This window comes from Oryx dammah, unplaced genomic scaffold (genome assembly GCF_014754425.2).
Source record: "Oryx dammah isolate SB20612 unplaced genomic scaffold, SCBI_Odam_1.1 HiC_scaffold_1, whole genome shotgun sequence".
NCBI classification, from domain to species: Eukaryota; Metazoa; Chordata; class Mammalia; order Artiodactyla; family Bovidae; genus Oryx; species Oryx dammah.
Genome location: NW_024070185.1, coordinates 97881237 through 97897334, shown reverse-complemented (window position 1 = coordinate 97897334; position 16098 = coordinate 97881237). Strand labels below are relative to the sequence as shown.

The 16098-nt window shown below is 44.6% G+C and overlaps 1 protein-coding gene across 8 annotated transcripts in view; it reads right to left on the bottom strand.

Moving 5' to 3' along the window:
* PALM2AKAP2 (PALM2 and AKAP2 fusion) overlaps positions 1–16098 on the bottom strand; it is a 507547-nt gene that overhangs the window by 18856 nt on the left and 472593 nt on the right. For all 8 annotated transcript variants that reach the window (XM_040237431.1, XM_040237449.1, XM_040237459.1 and 5 more), the window contains one exon: positions 13303–15718. In XM_040237431.1, the coding sequence (XP_040093365.1) occupies positions 13303–15718 (2416 nt within the window). The remainder of the gene's footprint in view (positions 1–13302; positions 15719–16098) is intronic.

Here is a 16098-nt window from a genome sequence, read left to right as displayed (position 1 = left end):
ATCTCCATTTGTCTCACCAAAACTTGTTCGCAGTCTGTTCAACTGAAGAAGGACTGAATAGCAGACAGGAGCTCGAAGTGTCCTCTATTTCAACGATAAACATTCTGCTATCTAGTTTCTTACCTGGGCAGAATACTCTACAAAACATTTCTCTTAAAGGAGCCCATGAGCATCCCTGGGGTGTCACGCAGACCTCAGGGCAGACCCGTGTTGGTCTTGGCCGAGAGCTGGTACCTGACATTTACAGAGCAGGGGTAATGTGAGTTTTACGACTGACATAGGAACCAAAAGAACAAAGCTAGATTGCAATTCGGAGTGCAGAGTAGTGATTTTGTCCAAACTACTCCATCTAGAGTGATTTTAGATTTAAGCATTTAAAGGTGTTTGAGGATAAGCAGCTTCACTTGGCAGGATGATGCCAAAGCTGTGTTTCTAAAATCATGTCCCATTACCTTAGCTCTGTAAGACAGTACTCAATGCTGCAAACAGGCAAAAAGTCATTGGTCAAATAAATTTGAAACATACTAAAGAAAGTTTTAAAGATAAAACAAGATAGCTTTTCTTTACCAGAGGACTTCTCTAAAGTTTTAGTGCTAATATGATTGTGAATCTCTAGTTTAAGGATGGGTGTACAGCACTTCTCAAATTTATTTAATTAGAGAACCTCATTTCATAGAATCCCTATTAACATCTCAAGGAAAACAGTTTGGGAAATTACCATTCTATACTAGTTAACCATTAACCACCAAATGTAGGCACAAGTTCAGCTAATAATTAAGTATGGGCACAAAGCTTATGTATAAGAACTTTTATTACTGTTTGTTTGTTTATAATTACATATGTGGAACAACAAAAGCATCTGACTGTGGGACAAGGGTTAACTTAGTTATGGCTTATCCAGATGTTGGTGTATTATTTAGCCATAATAAATCATGTTTTAGTCTCTCAAATTTAAAGGAATAGTTACAGTCATGGAAAGATACTCAAAATACATTAAGACAAAAAGTGGATTACAGAAGTAGCAATACTGCAGGGGTTTAAGTGTGCAGGCTCTAGAGCTGGAGTGCCTGGTTTAAATCCTAGCTCATTACTTATTAGCTGTGTAAAAGTTAAAAAAAAAAAGTGCACACGAGACACATACTAAAAACTAAACCAGGGTAAGATGAACAGTCTATGGTGGGCAGAATAAAGGCTTCCACAAACACATCCATGCCCTAATTTCCCAAACTTGTGAATATATTACTTTACATGGCAAAAGGACTTTGAAGGTGTGATTAAGTTAAGGACTTTGAGATGGGGAGACTATTACAGATTATTCAGTTTGGTGAAATGTAATCACAAGGGTCCTCATAAAAGAGATGGAGGAGGATCAGAGAGCGAGATCTAGAGATGCTATGCGGTTGGCTTTGAAGATGAAGGAAGAGATCACAAGCTAAGGAATGCAAGCAGCCTGCAGAACTGGAAAAGGGAGGGAAATGATCCTCCCTAAGAGCCTCTAGAAGAAACACAGCCCCACCAACATCTTGACTGTACCCCAGAATGACTATATTTTAATCTGCTTGAAATGCTAAAACCTAATACCACAGATTTTGTGGCTTTAACAGCAGGAATGATTTTCTCATCCTTCTGGAGGCTGGAAGTGTGAGATCAGCACGGGTACCAGCATGCTCAGGTTCTAGTGACAGTATCCCTCCTATTGTGCAGGTGGCTAACCTTCCTGCCGTGACCACCCATCCCAGGCTCTCTGGTCTTTCTGTATAAGGGCACTAATACATCCTAAGTGGCCTCACCCTCATGACCTCATCTAACTCTAATTATTCACAAGGGCCCTGTCTCCAAGTACCATCACATCAGGGTTTAGGCCCTCAACAACTTGAGGGGGGCAAAATTCAGTCCACAGCTGACACATTTCAGATTTCTGACCTCGAGAACTATAAGATAATAAATGTGTGTTAAGTCACTATGTTCTGTGCTGTGCTCAGTCATGTCTGACTCTCTGTGGCCCCATGGACAGTAGCCTGCCAAGATCCTCTGTCCATGCAATTTTCCAGGCAAGAATACTGGAGCAGGTTGCTATTTCCTACTTCAGGGCATCTTCCAGACCCAGGGACTGAAAACTCTCTCTTGCACCTCCAGCACTGGCAGGTGGATTCTTTACTCCAGTGCTACCTGGGAAGCCCTGTTAAGTCACGATATTTGTGATTTGCTCTAGCAACAGTAGACTAATACACATACAGACCTAATGTTATCTTCCACACACGTTAGGTGCATGAGAATAATTAGACAGGTAGTGGTTAGGACTACAAATCACTTTTACCTTTATCCTTTTTCTCCAGATTTTTTCTGCAATAAGCATGAATTAATTTTAAATTATACAACAAGCCAGGATTTTTTTCCTTTAAGTATTACTACCCATGCTAAGAAGAGTAGATAAAGTTGAGGCTTTAACCTTCATGGACTAGGCAGATCCAGAAGCTCTTGTGTCTCACCAGGCAGCACAGGCCCAGGGGAACCCCTGGGCTAACCCCTCCTGGAGCCCTCAGAGGAGCACTGGTCTTGTCTGCGTGACATGGGAGGCAGACTGAGGAGCAGAGAGGGCAGCAGAATGTCACTCCCAATTCATAAATGCTGTCTCCCATGATGCGTGGAAGAAAAAACCAGGAACCATGAATTTGTGTTTCTGTTTACTATAGTTAAGACACTTTCTAGTCCAGAGAGAGCGAGCCACGCCTTGACTTGCTTCTGGCTTTTCCAAAGAAGATGGATTTCGCTGTGCTGATGGGAGAAGAGAGAAAACCCCACAGTTCCTCCCACTCAAGGGAACCAGAGTGGAGGCTGCATGTCCTGGGTACATAGGTGCTGCCTTTCCTGATGGCCCACACTCTCCCTCTTCAGGAACTAACTTCAGGACTAACTTCTATGAAGCCAAGAGGGTGGAGTCCTAATGTTTAGAAAATTATTTCGGTCAAACATTAGCATTCTGGTGAGTATCATATTCTATATACATGGCATCTGACGTCTTAAACCTCAAAGATCCTTTGTTTCTACATTTCTCAAAAGAAAAGAGAAAGCCATCACCCACTCTTATTTAAAAATCAAACCGAACAAAGACGCCCACCAAATAACATGCCTTGGCCCAAGCTTCCTTCAATGATCTCCTTTCTTCACGGAGCCTTGGGGTGCGCTTGCAAACATCTAAACGACTCGCAGATCACCAGAAAGAAAGAAGTCCAGACTTACGTTTTGCAATTCCATTTCCTCCCAGTACAAGGGAATATCCTGCCTGTTGGATCCCACTGGCTTGTATGGTTTCAGCTGTGACCCATACACCCTTGCTCCTTTCATCTCCTCCTTTGAAGGCCCCAGGAGTGGGAGAATGCGATGATATGATCTTCATACTAGAAGTCTAGCTCAGAAATGAAAAATATCCCTATCTGCTGACACAAGTCTCAGAAACTTCCAAATATTACTACTTCAAGGTAAGGAGGGATGAGTTGCGATGAGCTGTCATTTCTCTGAATGGAGCTGGAAAAGGAAAACTGGAGAAGGAAAGAGTTTTGCATCTCCAGGGCAAATATAGTTTAAGACCAAAAAAAGAAAAAAATTTAACTAAACCAGTAAGAATGAAAATCATGGTAAGTAGCGATTCCTGGACCAAGATCTTTTGGTTAAACACATTTCTACCAACATGGTGAGCCTGGCTCTATGAAGAAGATGACAACCACCCCCTAAAATAAAATATTTTCATGGTGATTTGTAATTTCATTCTCACCCAACATGCTTAATAATGGCCTTTGTTTTTTTGAAATCACAGGTGACTATTGAAAGCTAATTGTTAACTCAGATGTTATGAGAGAAACTAAATCTAAGGAAATAATGATGAATACTTCTCAGGACTAGAAAGCAATTTTATAAAGCATGTTGTGCCATTTATGTCAGGCTCCCAAAAGCTACTGAATAACTCTTAAGTAACTCTGTTAAAAGTTTTCTAAGTCTTTTCCCAAAACATAAAAACTGCAGTAACAACAAAAATAATAATAACCCTAATGGGAAGCCTTTTGTGCACTGACTGTATGAACTTATTGATGAGGCTGATGCTATTTTATTCCCATTTTACTGGTGAAGAAATTGAGATTTAGAGAGATGTAGTAAGTAAGTTACACAGCTAATAAGAAGTGGAATCAGGATTTAACCTTTAGAGATGAATCCAGAGAAATGACTGTCACATGTAAGCACATAATTCGCCTTGCCCATCTTTAGTATGAATTTATGTTTGAGTAATGAGAAATAAAAGATGGACTGAGGACACTGTGATGTCAGATGCATACAACTTTTGGGGAAACCTTTGATGTTTACCAAGCCATGAGAAATAAAACACCATTACAGGTGATGTGGATGTATTCCCCAGGGCTCTAACCGCCTGTCCTGCACACACTTCCCATGACCGCCCCTGATCCTCCACCCTGTAAGTAATAAGTACTTTATTCACAAAGATGAACTGGATCTGAAATGCCAGTCTCCCTAGGGAAGCACATGGCAAGTCGCCACAGTTAGTATGAAACTGTCATATCCTGCCCTAAAAGCCAACTGTCATGACAGCTATCTTGCTCCCAGGCCTGGCTGAGATGAAATCTAGCTCACATTTCTGATGAGGCATTAGAGCAGGAGTTTTACAAGAATTAGGTCCTTTGATTCATCTCTTCATTCTCAGCTCATGACTGCATATTGATTTGCATGTGACTGAGTCTGAATCTTTGGAAGCAGCTCTCCTAACTTTGAGCAGAGTAGCCAGACTCAGGAAAAGGACCACCACGTGGTGTCCCCAGCAAGGCAGGGGACAACCCAGACAACCCTGGGTATACCAGAAGCCCCGGCACAATCAGTGGTGACAGCAGAATCTGCTGCAGAAGGGAGTGGTGGGAAGTGTTGTTCTTTTTCAAAGTTCTACGATCCAGAAGCCACGACCATAGGCTTGTCACAGAAGAAAGACCAGAGTCTGTATCTTCTCAGAAGTGAGGCTGATGGGTTTAACCATGGCAGTGGCCTTTTTAAACCACTGAAGGCAATGTCCAAAAAGAACTTTGAATTCTGTAACTTGAGAAGTCCTGATTTCACCACATACCTTCATCCCTCGCCAAACACTGCTATTTTGATCTAAACTTTCTTACCAATTCCTTCCCAAGTGGCATGCATTTTTTTTTTAATGAACCTATCTGCTGGGTTCAGATACAAAAAATACAAGGAGTTTCTGGTTCAAGGCAGAAGGAACAGTCTTTTTTTTTTTTTAACTTTACAATACTGTATTGGTTTTGCCATACATTGACATGAATGAGTAAAAGAGAACAAAAGCAGAGAGCAGACACGGTGTTCAACGAACACTAGTAAATGAATTTGGTCAGCTCTGGCATCACTTTGCCAGAAGTGTTCAAGCAATGGCTGCTGCTGCTAAGTCACTTCAGTCATGTCCGACTGTGTGCGACCCCATAGACGGCAGCCCACCAGGCTCCACCGTCCCTGGGATTGTCCAGGAAAGAACACTGGAGTGGGCTGCCATTTCCTTCTCCAGTGCATGAAAATGAAAATGAAAAGTGAAAGTGAAGTCACTCAGTTGTGCCCGACTCTTAGCGACTCCATGGACTGCAGCCTACCAGGCTCCTCCATCCATGGGATTTTCCAGGCAAGAGTACCAGAGTGGGGTGCCATTGCCTTCTCTGGTTCAAGCAATGGAGTGAACTCTTATTCCCACTCATCCTCAGATTAAGAAATAGATTCCTTGCTTGAGTTCCCGTTCCTTTCAGGCAATGAGCCTCTCTCTGGAGTGAATGACTGAGTTTTCTCCTGGGCATAAACGTTCAGGAAGAACTCACAAGAGCCAGCCAGGTTAGATGGCTGACGTGGACGATGTCAGTCCCTAGGCCATGTGCTTAGATTTTAGGACAGAAGCAGCAGTTTTCCCTACTGTAATTTGAAGCACTGGAATTAAGTTCTGAAAGCACAAAGGAGCCATCCTAGGTCACTAGGGTAGCACTGTCTCATGGCCTCTGCAAGAAAATTCATCCACCTAGACCACTGGGAGCAGAGGGCTCCAGAGCAATCATGGCTCCAAAAGGAGAGGCCAGAGGACCCAAGAGAAAGCAGGGGTTAGCCCTGAGACTGGGAGAGGGTAGAGGGAGACTTGAGTGGAGAGAGGGACTGTTACCAAGCACCTCATAGACCTCAGAGGCAGACGAGCAGGTCCAGCAGAGGGCAAGAGGTATACAAGGACTATGGCCTCTAAGTCAAACAACCTGAGCTTGAACCTGGCTTTTCCACTTGCTAGCTGGGTGACCTCAGGCAAATGGCCTAATCTCTCTGGGCTTTGTTACTGCAAAGGGAATAATACTACAGGTTAATGATCTCTTAAGGGACAATTCCAACCCCCACCCCACCCCCGCCGCCAAAATTTTATCATAACTTCTTTGGCAACAAAACCTGATGTGAACCAGCATGAGCTTCTTCTTGGTCTTTACTGATTTCACAGAACTAACTCAGTTTCTAAGTTTCATAACAGAAATTGAATTTGATGACAGGTGTTGCCTTGGACCTTACTGGGTATGTTAAATACTATTACATGCATTTAATTGCTTTCCTAAGTAATAGTATGTACACTTTGTGGCCTTTCTAAAATAAGAAAAATGTGGACTATATCTGGAAAAATATGGAATATACTCTCAAGAGTTTAGATAATTTGGATTCTATCTTAGAGGGCTGTTGGGAGGATTAAATGTGAAAATGAAAAGGAGTAAACTGTGTATGAAGGAATTACAATAGTACTCAACATTAAGGTCTTGGTGAGTTGTAGCTACCATGATTAGGCTTGTGTCACCAGCGAATGTTCAGGGAACATGTTGGTAGATATAACTGTCTGCAGGACACCACATTCAGCTTTAGAACCTTTACACAAGGACTTCCCTGGAAGTCCAGTGGTTAAGGCACTTCCACTGCCAGGGACATGGGTTTGATCCCTGGTTGGGGAGTTAAGATCCCATATATTTGTGGCAAGGTCAAATAAACAAATAAAATTGTAAAACAAAACAAAAAAAGAACCTTTACACAGTCAGCTGGGCCCCTGCAAGTGGCATAATTTGTACTTGCCAGCAGGACAGGGAAATACTAGGTACTCCTGAAGGACAGCCCTCTCTTAACTGGACCTGGTGGGGAATACTTCCATCAGTCACCCACACAAGATCTTCTACTCTGTGGAGGACTGGGGGCATCTCAAGTGACGCTCATACAAGGAGATCAAATGAGTCAATCCTAAAGGAAATCCACCCTGAATATTCAGCGGAAGGACTGATGCTGAAGCTCCAATACTCCGGCCACCTGATGTGCAGAGTCAACTCATTGGAAAAGACTCACGCTGGGAAAGATTGAGAGCAGGAGGAGAAGAGAGGGCGGCAGAGGATGAGACAGTGAGATGGCATCACCAACCCAATGGACATGAATCTGAGCAACTCCAGGAGATAACGATGGACAGGGAAGCCTGGAGCACTGTAGTCTATAGGATTGCAAAGAGACATGACTTCGCAACTGAACAGCAACAAGTGAGACTCAACCTAATCCAGCTCTATTTATCGTGGAACAAGGCCACCAAGCTCTGCTACATGAATATTGTGCTGATGTAAATACTTTTTTCCACCTAGGACATTTTCTTTGTGACAATGGAAGATAATGAAGGAAAAAGAAAAATACCCAGTCCGAAAACTTTATAATAATATAATGATAATCACACATGCAATCTTAATTCAAACTGATCACAGAAGTAAAAAACCCTCGGAAATCTTATTTTTATAAGATGTATAACCATTACACCTTTCCACATATTAAAAGATCTCAACAGACAAGTTATGGGACTCCATATTCATATCTTTGCCTTGACCGCTATCCAGAATGTCCTACTGGGCAAACTGTCTGACTTGGTAAATCAATACAACACCTGGCATGAAAATGCAAACTAGTTTAAAAAACTATGCTAATCATCACCTAAGTAACTGGGTTTCTCTGGCCTGCCAAGAACTGGGAAGTGAAATCAGGTTATCTAATAATAGACATAGCCCTAAAGAGAGAACTGTCTGTTGACACCCTTCCTATGAAAAGACATTTTGAAAAGGTCCTGATTGTAACTTGAGTAAAATGTTTGGGTTTCCCTCCCAAACTCATTCCTCAAGGGTGTTTTATGGCAGTGTGGGGGTTACACCTTCAAATCATGCTTGAGTACCTGCTGAAGAGCTTCCTTTATTCTCTAAGTACCATCCCGCATCTTGGGAACATAGCTTCTCTCATAACCCAGGGCACTTGTCAAAATGGTAGCAGGCTTTTAGACCTACGTAGAAAAGAAGCCAGTGGGACAGACTCAGGAGAGCGGAATGACTTTTAAAATCCATCAATTCCCGGATGAAGGCAGGATAGCTTCAGCAGTGTGGAGATAATCACTCCTTTGAAAAATCCTCCCTGGCTTCCCACTGACCACAGGATAAAGAGTATCTTCACTGTCTGGCTCCAAATCAACTTTCTTTTGTTTTGTTTTATATCTCTTCCTTTAACCCCCCTAACTTTATTTAAGCACCTCAAATGTGCTCTTCCTTTGGGGCCTCTCTCAGGGCCCTTCCTTGGGACTGGAACATCCTCTCCCATGCCCTGAACAAAACTTCCAGGCCTTCAGTTCAAAGCTTAGAGGACAGTTTCGAGAGAAAGGAAGACTTTCGTTACCCTCCCTATAAGGTGGTCTTCCTTGCCCCACGCTAACACAGGTCTCCACGCTTCTCTGTGATGAAACAGCTATCTTTGTTGGCTGCTTCTATTGCTGAACTAAGATCCCTGAGGGTGGGGACTTTATCTGCCTTTTTCATTTCTGTATGAACAAATGGCACACAAACCCTATTTAAACTCTTCTTCCTTTAAAAATCACGTAAGAGGGACTTTCCTAGCAGTCCAGCGGTTAAGACTTCGACTTCCAATGCAGGGGGTGGGAGCTCCATCTCTAGTTGAGGAGCTAGATTCTATAGGCCTCATGGTCAACAACCCCCAACACAGAAATGATATTGTAAGAAATTCAAAAGACTTGAAAAATGGTCCACATTAAAAAAAAAAAAAAGCTTTAAATTAAAAAATCACGTAAGAACCAATGAGATTAAATTTCCATAAAATTTCTCCTAATAATTCGTCTTTGAAAATGATTACATACTTTTGAAAACAGAATCCCATCATATTCCAGTCTCAAAACGGAAGAGAACCAAACGCAATATCAAGTATCTTTTCAACACCCGGGAAATATTTGGAAAGGACTTCTCTTTTCTTATCACATTTAGGCTCTCAGTGAATTTTACTTGCCTTATGATTTTAGGATTCCAACATGTCACCAGCCTAATTTCTACTATAGGAGATGTTAAAAAGTGTATTTTTCATCACTTAGTATCAAATTGTCACTGGGTCACACAATGAACTGGCTGAATCACCTCTAATGGCATGAAACATAGAGTAGTAGAGCAGGGACTCAGCAACATCTCCATTCACAAAACCAAAACTGGAGCCAATAGTTCTGATCCTGACCATGAATGGTCCAGTTTGGCGGCTCAGAGTGATGTGTCAGTCTCCTTCCTGATCACGAATTAAGAAGCTGGCTGGCCAAACAATAATCTAAACATTTCCAGGCACGGATAGAAAAAAATTGCCTTTTGCATTCAGTTTCTTTCAATCCATGTTGTTAAGTCTTGGGAAGTCCTGCCATTTACTTTCAGTGTTCTAGAGATAACATGAAGAAATGAGCTGCAAATCAGGTCATTATCATGACTGTGCTCAGTGTGACAAACAGACCCAAGCAGGCCTGCAGGGATGAATTACCATCTTACTAAAGGAGCAGGAATCAACCCTGCGGGGGTGGAATATGGGGGGAGGAGATTAACATTAGCATGGGGGGAAGTACAAGGAGATCAATATGGGGCTGCAGGGGGCATACCTTAGGATTCTGTCTTGTTTAAAGTCTGGCGGGAAGCCTGACAAACCACAGCAGGTTAGGAAAGTGTTGAAATGTCTTAATTTTTGTTTGTGTGCTAGAAAAATATGGAAGGAATACGGTAAGGGGTTCAGTTAAGAGGTGGAGAGAAGACAACTGAAAATACCACTGAGCATATGCAATGTACAGAAGGTTCTAGTTAAGTGGAACAGCTGTAACTGAATCAGAGAGCCATGGAATCTGCCTGCCTGCCGTATGAGCAGAAGTTGCTGAGGTGCCTGCAAAGACATCCTCCCTTAGTGAGACTGCAGGCGGTTATGGCGGTCCTTTACAATCACACCCTTGTGACGGTAGGCTCCCCAGACTGGGCTGAATTCAAGTGGTACCAAAGCTTTTTCCAAGATACCATATAGAATGCCCAACTGCCATCTCTGTGCCAGGCCAGCCCACAAGAATTTGAAGTGAACTCGACAAGTAAGGACCTTTAGGGAAAGCCAGCAAGTCACCATTAAGCAGAGGCCAAAAAAACGTCCCCTGAAAGTTTTCTTTGCCTCACTCACTCACTCAGTTGCCTATTACCCTGTAACCTGAAGGAATTAAAAACCATATCAGGAGAGTCACCATGCTGTTCCTCTCCCTGCTCCCTCCCCTTTCCTTCCTGAACAATTTAGTCCAAAAGCCATTAGGTGGAGCTGATTGAGACAGGTTTCTGCAAGCAGTGGGGCAGGAGCCTCAGTGGCCCAGAGTGTTGTGTGGGAGCCAGAGCAAGGTGGGCAGGGAGACGAGCGACCCAATATAGGGTGCTGGGTCCAAGATGGGCGAGGAACATGCAGGGGACAGCAGTGGCTACCTAAAAAGTGGTGCTGGAGTCGATGTTTGGTGAGGAAAACAGTAGATTGGTTCCATAGCGGGGAACTGATCAAATAATAAATATATGAAGAAGAATAGGAACCAGGTATCTTGTTGTCAAGGAGAAGGCTACAAATCTGCAAAGAGAGAAAATGAACCATGTGGTATTAGATTAAAATTAAAGGTATCAGGGTGAGGTCATGGTTTTCAGTAGGTAGGTAGATAGGTAGGTAAGATAGGTAGGTAGGTAGGTAGATCAATTAATTGATATATCAATAGATAGAATTCTGACCATTTAGAGTGCCTGGGAGCAGTGCCTATCTAATAGCAGTGAGCACACCAAGCACCCAGATCTTGGTTTCTAAATACCACTAAAAATACCACCATTCTCCACTAACAAGAACTAGTGCTCTTTATCGAAAGGGTTGAATTCAGGGTCAGGAAAGTATAAGATGAGACTGGAACATTTTGCAGCACCAGAAAGTAAAGATATGCCCAAAGAATCATGGAGACATGTCAAAAGGACACTGAAGTTAGCTTGAAAGGGCTCCTGTGAACTATATTTGAGTAATTAAGGATAAAAATAATAACAGAAATGGATTATAACCTACTAAATATAACAGGAATCCACAAGACGATCTATTATGAAGAGGGATGAAGATTACATACATAGAACCAAAGTATTTCCCCACAGAATACTTGTTAATCACAAAAAGTAACTTTACTGTGTAGAAGCCTGGCAAACACTCCCTCAATCAAGCCATCGAACTCAGTATTAAGTGAAAAAAGTTAACATCTGCCCCTGTAATGGGACAAACTGACACGATGTCCTATCTGATTGAATACTGTGAGAATAAGCAGCAGCGTTGTGTTATGCCTACCCAAGATGCATAACCCGAACATAATCACGTGAAAATATCTGACAAACCCAAACCGAGGGACAGTCTACAAAACTGGGGGTGATCGAGCATCATGTTGGCAGCTTAAACATTTCTGAATAAAAACGATATTGGTACTTCACCAGGGGACTTTCCTTTAGCTTAGAGATTGTTTCAAAATTTAAAGGTTAATAGGGAAAGAGTTAACTTGTGTCATTATAGATTTGATCTTGATTAAGGAATCAAGATGGGATTAAGGTCTGGAAAAAGAAGAAAAGGAGAAAGATAGTGCTAAGTTGTGTCCGACTCTTGCGACCTTATGGACTGTAGCCTGCCAGCCTCCTCTGTCCTTGGGATTTTCCAAGCAAGAATACCGCAGTGGGTTGCCATTTCCTTCTCCAGGGGATCTTCCCGACCCAGGAATCGAACCCAGGTCTCAAGCATTGCAGGCAGATTCTTTACTGACTGAGCTACGCGGGAAGCCCAAGGTCTGAACAGACCAAGCTAAATACAGTACTTATACAGCAAGGCAACACTTCTGAAATTCTCTCCAGTGAAGGAATAGTTTTTCTGCCCAATCCATTATGGACCAATACTTTAAAAAACCCACAAAATCCTACACTTGGATTTGAAGACAGTACCAAATTGCTCCAAGAGTTTTCAAACTCTTTACCAATGTCTGGACTGATCTTAGCATGGACCAAGAATACTCATAAATGAGCTCAGACCACACTTTGAGCAGGCCTTCTCTGTGGCAGGATGTGTGGTGCCCCAAGTAACATCATATCCAAATGGGAAATAAAAATTACTATAAAACAAAATAAAATAAAAATCACAGTTATCCATAATGGTAGCAACAATAGTTATCACTGAAATTAACATCAACCATCTATACAAAATATTCAAGATAGGGAACTGTCCAAGCAATGGAAGGAGATTAGAGGCTTGTCTTTTACATAGAGAACTCAACTTCTCCAAAAGGGTCACAGAACACAAATAGATGTGATGACCTTGATTCCAAACTAATTGCTTTATGGTGACTTAAGGAAAGACAAACCCCATTATACAGAAGATGGACAGAAACATCTTCTATGGGTCAATCTGCAATACCAACCCTTAACTGTCATTGCTGGGAAGAGACTCAGCATCCAGAAGGAGTTAGAAGACATTCCCAAACCAGATAGGCTTGATTTAACTGCAGATACAGAGGGTCAAGTTACTAATGTCAACACAGTCCACACAACGGCCAACTCTAGGTTGGCACCACACATAGCCTAGCTCAACCAAGAGAGAACAATAAACAGAGAACAGTTCTCCATATTACAGGAAGACCAGAGCAGAAGGACAAGAAAGGAGCCATTACATCCTCTGGGAAACAGCGAGCACCATCCAGGCTCAAGGGTCTTCCAGAAGACACTCTGACATCCCCATTGTGTGTCTCTGAACACTGGGATCCCTGGACCAGTGTCTCCCTGACACTGAGATAGCCACGCACAGAGGTGGCTCCACACAGAACACTGTAAGCTGGAATCAACAACACCGATTTCTGCAGCAACTGTCTCTGGTCTGCGACACTTCACTTACCTGGAGCAGTTTTGTAGCACGACGTTCGGGAGGGCAGTGATGGGGCGTTCTTTGCCTTGGGGCTCTGGGTACTCTGCAAGACTTGTCTCTGCCGCTTCAGCTCCTCTTCCCTTTCCTGGGCTGCTCGGATCTCTTCTTCAATCATGGACAAAGTCCGCTGCTTTCTGGACCTCAGCTTGAAGGGCCCAACCATTACATCGGACTCCTGAGTGGCCAGGAGCGAAGCTGTGCTTCTTAACTCAGCCGCTTCCGAGTACTTGCTGAAGTAGCTCCCTTCTGGTCTGGTCTCCTCCATGTTTATTGGGCCACTGGGCTGTACCACCGGCAGTGGCTGGGAGGGCCCCCTTTCCCTGAGCGCCCTGTCTTCAGTAGACAGAATCTTTGGCAATACATCCCTTTTCTCTTGAACAGGGGAGGACACCTGAGGTGGTTCAAACATGCTCTGAGGCTTCTCTGAGCTGGGAGCCCTGGGGCTAGCTTTCTCTTGACTTGCTTGAGGTCCCTGTTGTTCTGCTCCACCTTTGGTGGTTTCAGACCCAGCTCTGTCCACTTGCTCAGCGATGGCTTGTTGAATGGCATTCTGCACCAGGAGACCAGCCTGATATTCCAAGGGGTCATCAACCGACGCAGAGTCTCCCAGTGTGGACAAAGGGGAATAGAAACCATGATCACTGAATGACTTGGAGACCCCTTCTCCTCGGCCCTCTGAGGGGTTGTCAGTCTGGGGTGTCTGGGGCAGAGAAAAATCGGCCAGTGAATTCTCCTGCAGGGCATTGGTTGTCTCATTGGAGGCCCCACTGTCACTGATATTGTCCATGCTGAAGTCATTGGACAGGGTCTCCAGGACTGTGGTATCCTGGGATCTCACCGACAGCTCATCCAAACCAGAGTCCAGCTCCTCTTGAGTCAAAGAGACATTGACCGACTTTGAAAACTGATCCAAGATCCCAGGATCGTCATCCTTGACCACGGTGAGGACGGCCCGAACACTCGTGAACTCACTATCCTCTGCCCACAGTTTGGATAAGGGCCCGCGTTTAGAGGGCTCACTGTACGGCCCTTCCTTTCCCTGGGGAGCTGTGCTGCCCTGGGCCCCTCCTCCAGAAGACTGACTCTCTGGGGCACAGTGGGCCTTCTGCCCCCTGGCTGCTGAGGAGTCTTCAGGAGGTGCCCCGATAGAAGCTGGTCTGGAGATGGTCAGTGTCTTGTCTGAGTTGATGGACCCCAGAGGTTTGTAGAAGGGCTTGATGGAGAAGAGCCTGGGTGTACTCTGGCCCCTGGCCACTGTCTGCCTGGAATTCTCCATCTGCTGGAACTGTTTGCGCGCGGCGGAGAAGTCTATCTGCTCCGTGACGATGTCCTCCTTTGGGTGGTCAGTCACAGAGGGATGCTCCCGTGAGGAGGCGGGGGCCGTGCAGAGCTGCGGTGGGGGCTGCTGCTGCTGCTGCTGCTGCTGCTGTTGCTGCATCAGCAGTTGCTCCTGCTGCGCCCTCCTCTCCTTGCGCTCCTTGTACTTTTTGTGTGACTCCAGATGTTCCTCATCCAGTTGCTCCTCGATGGTCTTCTCCTGCGGAGGGTTCCACCATTTTGCGGCGATGCCGGGGTTCTTCTTCACCGCCTGACTCCGGATGAGTTCCCGCCTCTCCTTTTCCAGCTCCAGCATCTCTTCCGAAGGCCTCACTTTCCTGACACGGTACTGTTCTTTCTCACTCTCGTCGTCCTCGAAGAGCTTGGAGGGCTTCTTGTCCTCATGGAAGGCACGCAGCTCGAACTTGGCTTCCTTCTTGAGCGTGGTGAGCGTCGCCTCCCCGTCCCGGGAGGAGCACCGCGAGCTGGTGGAGGAGCTGGGGCTCACGGGCACCTGCAGGCTGTCCCCCAGTGCGTCTCGGGGCTGCTCAGGGGGGTGGCCGTTGGCTCTTCTGCCCTCGGCCATGGTGTCAGAGTCGCTTTGACGGAGCCCCAGGGGCGGAGGCGCCTGTCTGCCAGCGGCCCTCTCGGTGGCTTCCGGCTGGACAGCCGCGGGGGCGGGCGGGTTTGGGCTTCCGGCCAAGATGGCTGCTCCAGGCTCCGGGGAGGATGTGCCGTTGTAGGTTCCGTCCACAGTGGAATCACAGCAGTTGGCCTCCAGCACCTCGTCTAGATATCGGATCTCTCTGGCCACGTCATTATCCAGAGATTCGTGGTGATCAGCAAGGAGGCCATTGTGGGGGGTTGAGTAGAAAGGGGAGGGGTGGTCCACGGAATGTGGAGTCGAGGTGATTCCGGGAACACTCTTACATTCTGCCACAGAGACCTCAATTTCCATGTTCTTCTGATCTGGGGGAAGAGAGCTGGTGATAGACTCCAGGGCTTTGGCACTACAGTTGTCTCTCTCGTGTTTTAGCCGGGTATCATCCTCAGAAAGCTCGGGAGGCTTCTGGAATAAAGAGAAAACAGAAATCAGAGTTAGCGACCTCATTGCTTATGGATGTGAACCTGAGACATGAGCTGATAATGAACTGGAAGGAAAACGGAACAACAATGACAGAATCTTCTGAATAGAGGTTTCTCTTTTCTAAAAAGGCCTTCTTATATTCATTTTGTTACAGTAAGAAGTACCTAAACTTTCTTAATTTTATAGGTTCCATTTTGCTTACCTGGTGTCCAGAAAATTTTCATTAAATGCTAGTTCCATTTTTACATTTAAAAGTAAATTGGGATTTGGATCATCTGATGACATTGCTCAAATAATTTCTGAAGTGGAAGAGATTAACAATCAATTGTACCAGAACTTTTCAAAATATTTCATGGCAGATT